Consider the following 12,992-nt stretch of genomic DNA (forward strand, 5'->3'; position numbering starts at 1 on the left):
TTGTGGATGGATTTGAATGAAACTTGGTGGACACGATGGGTGTGTGACAAGGAAGAATGAATTCAATTTTGTTGAAGACCCGAATCTAGATCTGGTAATTTTTTAAGTGATTCTTCAGCATTGAGAGATCAGGCTAAACCATAAAGAGCACGATATCTTAAAAAGTTATGGACGGATTTGAAAGAAACTTGGTGGACAGGTTGGGTGTTTGACAAGGACGAAACAATTTGATTTTGGTGAAGATCCGATACCGGATCTGGATATGAGAATTATTTCATTTTCAAAGTGATTCTTCACCATTGAGAGATGGGGTCAAAAACGATACGTAGCATGGTGTTTCACAGGCAGTGTGATTCATCAATGTGGGCCATTTCTCAGATGTATGTAACACTAGCATCCCGTCTGACAGTATTAGTTAGTGGACTTTAAAGATCCCATGGTGTCCTTCACAAAGAGTAGTTGAGCTATCGGCAGAAACTTGAACAAATTACAAATTCCTGCCTTAACCTCAGTCGAATGTCAGGCCTGGTCATCCAGTTCATGAAGGACTTGGGCTACGATTTCCCCTGTCAACCCCACAATAACATGGGAACAATTGTGGCCTTTAAACAATGAGGATATTAATAAACCACTGTCCAAATGGTGCGCACGTACATGTGATCCCCTTCCCCCCACTCCCTCCAATCGCTCCTATAGGGCGCAGGTGTTTATCGTTTGATAAATACTAAAACAACACTTTTTTTCAAACCAAATTTTGGTTGTCATTACTTATTTTTTCAAAATAAAATCAGGCAGAAAGGTGGAATTTTCGTTGGAAGTATGCATCATGAAGCAAGTATACTGGCGGGTAAAGGAATATGGTGGATGGTGTGAGGTAACCAAGTTTGAATTGTAAAATGTATATTTATGTTCCACACGTGTCTTGCCTCATGCATATTCATATTTTGCCTCATGCATATTTATGCTCCACCTAAGTGTTGCATCATCTCCTCTGGGAGGGGTGTGGGGGTTTTGCTCTTCCCTGTCTCGTGGAACAATGTGGTTTTGTGTGGAAAATCACGGTTTTTACTGTCACACTTGAAGTGTTTTAAAATAAAGTGAAAACATATTCAAGTATTGGTAAGCTGCCTGGAGGATTCTTTCTTCGAATAATCTGGACACAAAGGACATTCCAGGATTGATGGCACACTTTGAATGGCTTCAAGACCACTCACCAATTCATGTGAGGCAAGCATCCATTTTTCATCGAGTTCAGTGAATAAAACCCATTGAATACCACTGGAATTATAATTTGGAAGAAAGTAATTCAAAAATGGAGTGCGATTGATAAAGGTGGCCAGAAAAAAGAAAAAAAAGACGGAGAAGAAAATATAATTGGTCGTTTGTTCATGTGCAGCACAAGGATGCGGGGTAGCATCATTGGCTGAGGGGGTGGCTGTGCCGCTGATGCATTGGCCTCGGCTGGTTAGGGCAAGAATTTGGAATTTGGTCATGGTGTTGATGATAGCTCACATACTCTTAGCAAAGGACACCGTTGGATATTTAAGTCCTCCAACAAATGCTAGCAGACGAGACACCCGTTTAACGGTACACACATTGATGAATCACCCTGCCTGTGAAACACTGGTAGGACAGTTTTAGCTGGATCAGGATTGAAACCTAAGCTAGAGAGCTGAGAGGCAAGTGTGCATACCTCTAGGAGAAACTAGAGAAACTTTTCTCTAGAAAAGAGAATAAAAGAATAGAACCTCGGCTGTCATTGGTAGGGTGAGGGTAGGGGATGGAAAAGGAGGTGGTGTTGTCATTGGAAACGGGGCTTGGAAGGCACAATTGTGAGGGCGTTTTATAATATATCATTGAATATTTTTCATATAAACTCATCTCAGAGGCATCATTGTAATGTTTTTAAATCAGTAAAATGACTGCAACTCTCGAAATAATTCCACTTTCCTGTTTAAGGAACACGTTTCATATTTCACCCTTAAAGCACATCATAATTTGGTTGAATCATACACACGTGTGGATGCAAAACAGGTGATTTTAAGATGTTCACTTTTTTATCACAAACCTGCGCTGAACATAACAATCCCGAGTTCACTCATTGCAACTGCCAAGGAAAAAAATGTCCTTTATTGATGTTATTATGCCAAAGGTTATCTGAAATTGGCGTTGCATTGGCATTGCATTGGCTCACAGCTTGTACACATCCTGTGAAGGTGCAGCTGTAAGAGACTGTCATATTAAAGCAAGCTCGTTTCGTGACGGTGAGGACGGAGTCACTGTGACGTTTGCTGGCTGCTTGGTGTGCTCTGAAATTGACAAGAACATGGGCACGACAAACCTAATAACCATGCCAAGAGCAAAGATCACTACAGCTGCCATGAAGAACAGACCACGGTAAAGCAGCAGTCTCTTCAAGGAACGATTTGGAGGTCTCTCTTCTCGATGTTCGTTTTCCACTTTCCTCTTCTCAATGTGCACCATTTCCACCACCCCATATGAATGGATCTCCACAGCGAGTGTGTCATCAATTGTTGATACTCTATTTTTCACCATTTCCTTGTAAATTTGGTTATCCCTCTGGTCCTCAGGTAATGCTGTCACTTTTGGTTGTTCCTCCACACCTGCAGGGACAAAATGATTTCATATTGGGTTTTCGACATCTTGGTTTCTCACATTCACACAAATAAAATGTGGTGAAAAGCGAGGTTTCAGACGTGTATTTTATGAAAATCATTTTCAAATTTCAAGTTAATTGTATGAAAATTGAGGATTTTAGAAATTTACCCAATGATTAACTTTTGGCCTATGTTGACCTCAAAAAGAATTGGTGGTTGAATTCAGTGAGCCTAGCTGAAAAACTTGTTCAAATTTAAAGTCAATCGAATGAAAAGTAACAATTTTAGAAATTCCAGTCCACGTTAACCTCAAAAATAGTTGGGAGATGAATTCAATGACCCGAAATGCAAATCCTCTTCAAATTTCTAGTCGATCAGATGAAAATTGACAATTTTAGAAAATTGGCTTATGTTGACCTCAAAAGAGTGCCCACTATATCACATGGTCACATAACATGTGGTATAGTTTCAATTTCCTCCGCTGAATGGTTTTTGATGTATGCTCTCAACAAAATGCACACACATACTGTTACGAATCTGGCAGCCATGAGCACTCAACATTCAGGTCCCCATAGCTCAGTTATTTCGATAAGTAAATGTGGATAGATAGCTCCCTTTCCCCTATGTCTAATGGAAAGTAAGTGTGCATGTGCTGCGGTCATTTTATAGATAGGATTTTTACACTTATAACAACAACACGCCTTCACCTCGCTTCCTCAACCCGACGCCATAGTGCCCGCGGTAGGCAGAGATCAAGGAGGGACCTTACGGCGGCACTCGACCAATCAGGGAGATGCGAGTAAATCTGCCGTCGGTCGGCCAATGGGCGCAGAGCGAGCTCCAAGAGAAGCAGAGCCTCTTCGGGGGGCGGGGGATCGAGATGCCCCGACACGCCCTCCCCGACCAATCATGGAGAGACAACCGATTTTCCTGGCGAATGAGGTGTGCATAGAGGTGAGACACGTTACCCCTGCCCCCGACGCCAGGGAGGGAAGAAATAGATGGGATGGCGTGGTCATCTGTTTTTTTTTCTGGTCTCGTCTCATCGCTGGTTTCTGGTCTCGTCTCGTCGCTGGTTTCTGGTCTTGTCTCGTCGCTTGTTTCTGATCTCATCTCATCGCTTGTTTCTGCTCTCGTCTCGTCGCTGGTTTCTGGTCTCATCTCGTCACTGGTTTTTGTTCTCGTCTCGTCGCTGGTTTCTGGTCTCGTCTCATATTTGTCGTCTCGTCTCATCGCTGGTTTCTGGTCTCATCTCTTTGCTGGCTTCTGGTCTCGTCTCGTCGCTGGTTTCTGGTCTCATCTCGTCGCTGGTTTCTCGTCTCGTTGCTGGTTTCTCATCTCCTCTCGTCGCTGGTTTCTGGTCTCATCTCATTGCTGGTTTCTGGTCTCGTCTCGTCGCTGGTTTCTGGTCTCGTCTCATTGCTAGCTCTGGTCTTGTGACATGCTGGAGGAGCGTGCTGGAGCCCGACGCTGCCCTCCGTACCCGGTGCTTGCAGAGGCATCGAGTTGTGGGTTCAAGTCCCGCCGAGCCGGATGGTCAAGGGCCACACGAGGCGGGAAGGTCCAAGATGGCTCTGGTTTCCAGCTCATCTTCCCTTGAGCTGGGAACCTTCAATAAAGACCATTGGGGTCCATCTTCTTTTGGGTATTTGTGTGTGTGCGTATGTGTGTCCTTGGGCCCTGTCTTCAAGTAGAATTGTTTAAGTGCCTTGTACATTGACTGCATTTATTAGAGTTGGATAACTCTGCTCTTTGTGTGTCCCTTCCCCCCATTATAAATAAATGCCCTGTTAAATGTTTCAGCTCGTTTCTGTGTTTCTTTCATTGGTTTAGCACGGTGCGTGTTGGGAAATTGGGAAGCGGCAAACTGTGCATTTGGACCGATGGATCTCGGTAACCATCCGCTCGGGTTACGCACTGTTCGAGCATACTAATGGCTCGTTCCGCTCGAGCTCCGCCGAGGGTGAATTTCCCCAGTGGTTTGGACGATGTGGGTATTTAGGTAAATTGAAATTGGCAATCGACCCTATCCCACGCAGTCGACCTATTGGCGAGCTTCGGTCCGATAAGGAACCCGTCGGCTCCGGAGTTATCCGGGGTGACGACCTATAAATTCCAGGTGTTCGGTGGAGCCGACTCCACTGCTCCATCTAGCGATCGTGCTCACCACCGAAACTCGGCCCCACAACAATACAACGTACGACATGCTAACCTATGCTTCCGATCACTTAACCCTGCTTTTCACTTCACAAGCGCAGGGTAACAAAACGATTAATGTTTTATGTATATATTTTTTTAATTTTGGGTTGTGTACACTGGCCCAGAAACAAAGTAATTTCTTCACATTGGAATATCACCATCATGGTGGCTTCAGCAGTTATGGATGAAGGTTGGGCTACAGTTTTAGATTGTTTTGAGAGGGGAAGAAGCAGATTAGTAAGAAGAAGTACAAATTCCCGTTTTAGCGATCTCTTAATGCGATGCTTTAGAGATGTATTCTCGTGTCTTTTTAAGTCTTAGTCATCCAGAAAATGCTCTAAATAAAAGATATGGCTTTTAAATGCTTATGACTTCGCCATATAGCAGTATATAAGCCTATCATTGTGTACCAAATGGTGGTCTCCTTGGGTTAACCTGAGATGGTCCCTTTGGGTGGGTGCCTGGAATGTCCGATCCCGAAGAGAGGATGATCACCTGTCTCTGTTATCATCTGAGCTCAAGTGTTTGGACATGAGTATTGCAGCACTCTCAAAGGTTTGGAGACGGGATTGTGGGGAGATCATCGTGGGTGGTTAGACTTATTATTGGTCTGGTCGCTCTGATGGTTACCATGCCCAAAGAGTTGCTGTAGCTGTGTCCAATAAGCTGACTCCAATGATAATTGAGGTAGCACCGGTCAAGGAGCATATGAGACTAAGGATTCGTCACTCCTTGGGTGTCATTTCCCTTGTTGCTGTAAATGCTCTGACTGAGGTGAGTAATCTCAACATGAAGGACACATTCTATGCCATGCTCGACTCTGTGGTTGCTCAGTTCCACGAGCGAGATAATCTTCTAATCTTGGGAGACTTCAATGCATCAACTGGAATTGAAAGGGATGGTTATGAGACATGTGTTGGTTCCAATTGGTCTGTAACTTTGAAACAGAAGAGCGATAAGTTCCTTGACTTTGCAAGAAGTCATGGACTGAAGGTGGCTGGTTGATGGTTTCAGTACCTGCAGGCTCATCGCTGGACTTTGTCTTCCAACGCAGGTGGTGCGGCAAAGGAGATTGAGCATGTGCTCGTTGATGATCGCTGGAGGATGATCCAGAACTGCAGAGTCTACCAGAGTGCTCAGTTCCTCAATACTGACCACAGGCTTGTTGAAGCAACTATGAAGTTGCAGCTTAAATCCAGGAGAATGGTACCATCCCAGCCGAGGCTGGATGTTGTGAAGCTCAAGAATGAGAGGGTAGCTGAGGAGTTTGCGAACAGGCTGAGTGGGGATTTGGGGAGCCTGGGTGCTTTGGGGAATCCAGAAGAGTTGTGGAGCATCTTCAAGCCCACCATCCCTGTTGTTGCCAGAGGATGTCTGGGAACGCACAGAAAGGTACACAATAATTTTTTCTCTTTTGCGACACTAGATACCCTTAACCAGAGTCACAGGGCCAGGCTGAATGGCAGGACTGAGCTCTTCAGGGAGCTGAGGCATAAAACTATGCGTGCATCAAAGGTGGACAAGGAGGCATATGTGAGAGGAATCTGTGAGGGGGTCGAGCGTCACCTGTGGTCAAGTGATTCTCGTCCTGCTTACAGGGGAATTCTTGCATTGTGTTCCTTCAAGCCCATCCCTCGGTATACTGCTGTTAGAGCGGAGGGTGGTCGGCTCTTGACAGTGGAGTCCAAAATGAAGGCCCGCTGGGCCAGTTACTTTGAGCGGCTGTACCAGTTTGATCCACTAGCTGTTGACTTGAATGTCAGGGGTGTGCCTATTCCGATTGCTGACCTTCCAATCAACTGTGATCCACCTTAGTGTGTGGGTGAAAATGTGGTAAAGTAAATGTTGTAAATGTGTGAAATGTGGTAAAGCTCCTGGGATATGTGGCATCCATGCTGAACTTTTCAAAGCTGGTGGAAATCGTCCCAATAAGATGGGCCTTGTTGTCCTGTTCTGGAAAGTGAAGGGTGATACCAGTGCCCAGAGAAGTCAGGCTTCACACCAAAGAGGTCAACGATTGACTGTATCCTTGCACTTCGGGTCCTCAACGAACGCAGATGAGAGTTTCGGCAGGGGCTGCTTGCAGCCAATGTTGATCTCTGTAAAGCATTTGATTCAGTGAATCGGGATGCCCTCTGGAGGATTCTTGGTCTTCGTGGGGTGCCACCAGAACTGATCAATCTGAAGTCTGAACTCTACTCTAGTACTGAGAGTGCTGTGAGATGTGGTGATATGATCTCTGACTTATTTCCAGTTGTTACTGGAGTTTGTCCGGGGGTGTGTACTGGCCCCCACACTTTTCAGCACTTGTATGGACTGGATTCTGGGGAAGATGTCGGAGAGATCAAGCTGTGGTGCATCGTTTGGGAATGTCAAGATCTCTGACCTTGATTTCGCAGATTATGCAGTCATCTTTGCGTAGACTTTATATATCCTTTTGGGGGCCCTCGTTGTACTGAATGGGGAGTTAGAGCTGCTCGGATTATGGGTTTCCTGGGTCAAAACTAAGATCCAGGCTTTCAATGATGTCTTCGATGCTGCTGTCCTCTCTGTACCTGTTTGTGGCAAGGCTATTGAGGTCACGGAGAGATTCACTTACCTTGGCAGTGATATTCATGTCTCTGCTGGCTGTGAGCCAGAGGTCAACAGACATCCGAGTTGGGCCTGGGAAGTCATAGATTCACTGGATAATGTGGCATGGTGCTGCCGGTACCTGTGCGGGAGGACAAAAGTCCGAGTCTTCAGGTCCTTGGTGCTTCCAATCTTCCTCTATGGATGTGAGACTTGGACTCTGGCCAGGGATCTGAGATAGTGACTTAAATCCTTTGGTACCAGGTCTTTTCGGAGAATCCTTGGCTATCGCTGATTGGACTTTGTGACCATGGAGCAGTTGCTGAGAGAGAATCAAATGAGATTTATTACCTGCATGGTCAGTGAGTGTCAGCGGCGGCTGAATGGACAAGTGGCTAATGCCATGACTAATAACACTGAACAACAAATTTCAAAATTTTTTTTTTACTGGAGATGTGTAAAGTGATTAAGACTAATTTGGGTACGCTGATTTCAAAAATGATAACCGTTTTGCTGTATCACGTCAGGATTTTCAGGAACAGAAATATTCCCATTGCCTAGAAGTCAGGATTTCAATGAAATTTACATATGTCTTTAACATGTCTATTTCGTACAATTGTTGTTAACTTGTGTTATATTTCTTTCTTTCAGATAAAGATGAGTAGGCGTTCCTGTACCAATCATCCTGACAACTTCTGTTATGTCTGTGGTCGGTATACCAAAAAAGATCAACAGCGAAGTATATCTACAGCAGTGAAAATGAAGGCCGCCTACTTTCACTACTTCGGGTGTAAGGTGGGGGACCAAGAACAGAGCTGGGCACCACACATCTGCTGCACAAGCTGTCACACAACCTTGACTCAGTGGTTGGTGGGCAAGCGCGCGAGCATGCCATTTGCGGTGCCCATGATATGGCGTGAGCCGCAGAATCATCATGATGATTGTTATTTCTGCTGCACAAGCATCGCCGGCTTCAACAAGAAGAATAAAGGTCACATCAAGTACGCTGACTGCGTCTCTGCTCGTAAACCTGTGCCTCATGATGACGAGAACCCCGTTCCAACACCTCCAGCTGATCAGAACATAGCTGTAAGCAGTGGTGAAGAGGATGGTGATGATGAACCTTTTGAACCCGACACTCAAGAATCACACCTTCTGAACCAGGGAGACTTAAATGATCTTGTAAGAGATCTCTCGCTGTCAAAGGCGAAGGCAGAGCTGCTTGGACCAAGGCTGCAGCAGTGGAATCTACTTGAACCTAACACCAAGATATCCTTGTTCAGAGCACGTCACAGAGACATGGCTGAGTTCTTTGAGATGGAAGACACGATGGCATTCTGCAGTGACATCAACGGTCTGTTGAAAGAACTTTTGTGTGATCACGATCCTGCAGACTGGCGCCTCTTCATCGACTCGGGTAAGAACAGCTTGAAGGCTGTTTTGCTCCACAATGGCAACGAGAAACCATCAGTCCCACTGGCTCACGCGTTCGGCATGACAGAGACCTATGAGACTATGCGGCGGCTGCTTGATTCCATCAAGTACACTGACTTCAACTGGCACATCTGCGGAGACTTGAAAGTGGTGGCGCTGTTGTTAGGGCTGCAGTCAGGCTACACAAAATACATGTGCTTCCTTTGTCTCTGGGATAGCAGAGACGATAAGAATCACTGGACGAAGAAAGATTGGGAAGAGCGAAAAGAGCATGTACCTGGTCGACACAACGTGAAGCATGTCGCCCTTGTCGACCCAGCCAAGGTTTTCCTTCCACCACTCCACATAAAGCTCGGCTTGATGAAAACTTTTGTACGGGCAATGGATCTGAATGGGCGTGGGTTTTTATACCTCAAGGAAAAGTTTGGCAACACCTTGTCGGAGGCCAAGATCAAGGCTGGTGTCTTTGTTGGACCGCAAATCCGACAGATTATGAAGGACGAAACTTTTCCGACAACTCTAAACCCCAAAGTGCTGGCAGCGTGGAGGAGCTTCAAAGCTGTGACGGACAACTTCTTGGGGAACGAGCGCGCGGACAACTATGAAGAAATAGTGCAGCAGCTGCTGGAGTCCTTCAGGAAACTTGGCTCCAGGATGTCCCTGAAAATCCATTTCCTACACCAGCACCTGAACTTCTTCCCTGACAACTTGGGAGCAGTCTCGGACGAGCACGGCGAGCGATTCCACCAAGAGATTTCACTCATGGAGACGCGTTACCAAGGGTGGCACAACCCGAACATGATGGGCGATTTCTGCTGGTTCCTGCATCGTGAAACTGACACAGAGCAGCACAAACGCAAAGCAAAATGCCTAAAGCATTTTTAATTACATTCTAGTGGAGTTTTTCTGTAATTTCTATAATTTTGAAGCATTCATGATGAAATAAATGAATAAATGAATTTTTGTAAATTTCATTGAAATCCTGACTTCTAGGCAATGGGAATATTTCTGTTACTGAAAATCCTGACGTGATACAGCAAAACGGTTATGATTTTTGAAATCAGCGTACCCAAATTAGTCTAAATCACTTTACACATCTCCAGTAAAAAAAATTTGTTGTTCAGTGTAATCCATTCTGTTTGCAGAAGGGGCTACTAGACCACTTGCACTGTGGCACATGTACAGGAAAAAAATATAAGTTGTCTCGAGTGGGAAGGGTGGGGTCCTTTGTGCCCATGCCCTAACCCTGGGTACTACCACACGTTTGTAAAATTTCTTAGAGACCGGCCCAGCCCTGTCTTTTCTATGATTTTAAGACATAAATACATCTGTATAATTGCCTTATTTGATACACTGTCGGATATCGGTGTGTCTGATTTGCATCCAGGAACACAACAATTGGCGTTAACTGTTTTGAAATTGACATCTTGTTTAAATGCTACGCCTGGTGTTGGCGCAGTGGTTAGGGCAGCGGCTTGGGATCCAAAAGGTCCTGAGTTCAAGCCCCGTTGGACCACTGAATTAATACACTAGGGGGTTGACTCGGCCTGTCATCCTTCCGAGGTCGGTGAAATGAGTACCAGTGTACTGGGCCGGTGTATACCCCGGTTAAAATAGGTGTACCATATCCCTGTCATAAGAGGCGACCAGGGTTGTGTCAGGAAGGGCATCCGGCGTAAAACATGTGCCAAATCACTATGCGGATCATACGGATGATCCACTGTGGCGACCCCTAACGGGAGCAGCCGAAAGAAGAAGAAGATTCTTGTTTAAATGCAAAAAATTATGTTAAAAAGACAAATTTGAATGATAGAAGTCACACTGTCAACAACAGGTTAAAAGTGCCCCAGTTAGTTGAAGCCAGTCGCTGAAATCGCCCACACAACATGTGTGTGAAAGGACTCATTAGCATTTTACATCGTTTTGAAAATCCCATATTATGTCCATCAAGCATGCCCAGTACTTCTCCCGGAACAACAGGGCACAGAAACACGTATTTATTGAAGTTAGCGACACAATAACCACACAGACATGAAAGATCACTTAGTTTACGGCAAAAGCATTCCTGTATTTTTTGTGGAATGATTGTGAAGAGGTTAATATATCCCCCCCCCCCTCTCTCTGAAGAAAAAAACACAGGTGGAAATGCAATGGGGGGGGGGGACAAAGATGGGACAGAATAAATCACATTATCCCATTAGAATGATATAATACTCAAGACTCATCATAAACTGTTTGCACAAACTTCTTATGGTACAATCTGTCTGCACTTTCAGAATGTCTCGTCATGATCCCTTAATTTAACACAACATTCCAATAAATTAAATAAATTTCCTCCAATCACAAACTTTTCCAAGACGAAATGTATCACTCGACACATGTTCGGAATAAAATACAAGACTAAATCTTTTTAAACAACAATAATGAGATAACGACACAAGTTCTGAATTAGACAAAGTTAAAGAAAATAAATGTACTCTCATGGGTGATTCGTTTTTTATTTTATTTTCTTGAAACTAATCTTACCAGAAATAAGTCTATAACAACCTTACTTATACGTGTTCAAGAAATTATTTTTGTTTGTTCTCAAATTATGGATGGGTTTGAGGGTTGTGGAGTAGTGGCTGAAACCCGAATCCTATCCAAGTTCCTCTTGATTACTCTATCTTTGCTCTTTGCCTATTCAGGTTCCTTCTGATGACTCCAAAGCAGTATTTGGTGTTCCGTTTGATTATATGGGCTGGCAGGATTGTCGAGAGGGACTCTCCTCTGAGCTGTCCAACCTGGGTTTGGATTTCGGATCAGATTTAGATTGTGACCCTGACGTTTTGCACACAGTGCAAGGTATCAGTGCATGGGCAGTTCTGGTTAAATCATCTGCTGTCTTTAGTTGGTGGACATATACAGATCCCATGGCGTTCCTGGAGAAGAGTACGTGAATAATTTCCAGGACCCTGAACAAAATTCCACATTCATGTCATCGATCAAACATCAGGCCTGGTCAGCCAATTCATGAAATACTTGCAACAATCATGTACCTTGGCTGACCACACAAGGAGGTGGAAATAATTGGGGGCATTAAAGAAAATAGTGGTGGACTTAACAACTTGTGTGTGTGTCTCTCTCCCTCTGTGTCTGTATGTGTGTCTCTCTCTCCCTCTGTGTGTCTCTCCCTCTCCCTCTGTGTGTGTCTCTCTCTCACAGTCTCTCTCTCACAGTCTCTCTCTCACAGTCTCTCTCTCTCTCTCTCTCTCTCTCTCTCTCTCTCTCTCTCTCTCTCTCTCTCTCTCTCTCTCTCTCTGTGTATGTGTCTCTCTCTCTTCTCTGTGTGTCTGCGTCTCACTGTCTCTCCCTCACCCTCTGTGTGTCTCTCTCTCACTGTCTCTCCCTCTCCTCTGTGTGTCTCTCTCTCCCTCTCGCTCTCCTTCTCCCTCTGTGTGTCTCTCTCTCCCCCTCTCCCTCTGTGTGTCTCTGTCTCCCTCTCCTTCTCCCTCTGTGTGTCTCTCTCTCCCTCTCCCTCTTCCTCTGTGTGTCTCTCTCCCTCTCTCCCTCTCCCTCTGTGTCTCACTCTCCCCCTCTCCCTCTCCCTCTGTGTCTCTCTCCGACTTTCGCTCTCCCTCTGTTTTTCTCTCTCCCCGTCTCCATCTCCCTCTGTGTCCCTCTCTGCCCTCTTGGTATGTTTGTCTCACTCCACCTCTGCCTCTCCCTCTGTGTCCCTCTCTCCCCCTCCTCTGTGTCTCTCTCCCCTCTCCCTCTGTGTCCCTCTCTCCCCTCCCTCTGTGTCCCTCTCCCTTAGTGTCCCTATCTCTCCTCTCCCTCTCCCTCTGTGTCCCTCTCCCTGCCTCTCCCTCTCTATCCCTCTCCCTCTGTGTAATTCTCCTCCTCTCTCTGTGACCCTCTAGACCTCTCTGTGGGTCCCTCTCCCCTCTCCCTCTCCCTCTGTGTCCTGCTGACCTCGTCCTTCCGCTCTGTGTCTCCTCACCCTCCCCTCTCTCTGTGTCCCGCTCCTCCGCCCCTCTCCCACTGTGTCACCCTCCCCCTCTCTCTCTCTTTCTCTCCCCTCTCCCTCTGTGTGTGTCTCTCTCTCTCTCCCCTCTCCCTCTGTGTATCTCTCTCCCCCTCTCCCTCTCCCTGTGTGTGTCTCTCCCCCTCTCCCTCTGTGTCCCTCTC

At 45.8% G+C, this 12,992-nt stretch overlaps 1 protein-coding gene across 2 annotated transcripts in view; it reads right to left on the reverse strand.

The window, feature by feature from the left end:
* Positions 1-1,937: 1,937 nt before the first annotated feature.
* The window catches only part of LOC147011053 (multidrug and toxin extrusion protein 1-like), a 226,908-nt gene continuing 215,853 nt past the window's right edge, over positions 1,938-12,992 (reverse strand). Inside the window, exon 17 of one of the 2 annotated variants that reach the window (XM_085858608.1) lies at positions 1,938-2,624. In XM_085858608.1, the coding sequence (XP_085714734.1) occupies positions 2,236-2,624 (389 nt within the window). In that variant the 3' untranslated portion in view covers positions 1,938-2,235. The remainder of the gene's footprint in view (positions 2,625-12,992) is intronic. The other variant, XM_085858609.1, reaches the window with a different exon arrangement.

The sequence above is a fragment of the Eptatretus burgeri genome, chromosome 16 (assembly GCF_056783735.1).
Source record: "Eptatretus burgeri isolate ZD-2024b chromosome 16, Ebu_testis_v1, whole genome shotgun sequence".
Taxonomy (NCBI): domain Eukaryota; kingdom Metazoa; phylum Chordata; class Myxini; order Myxiniformes; family Myxinidae; genus Eptatretus; species Eptatretus burgeri.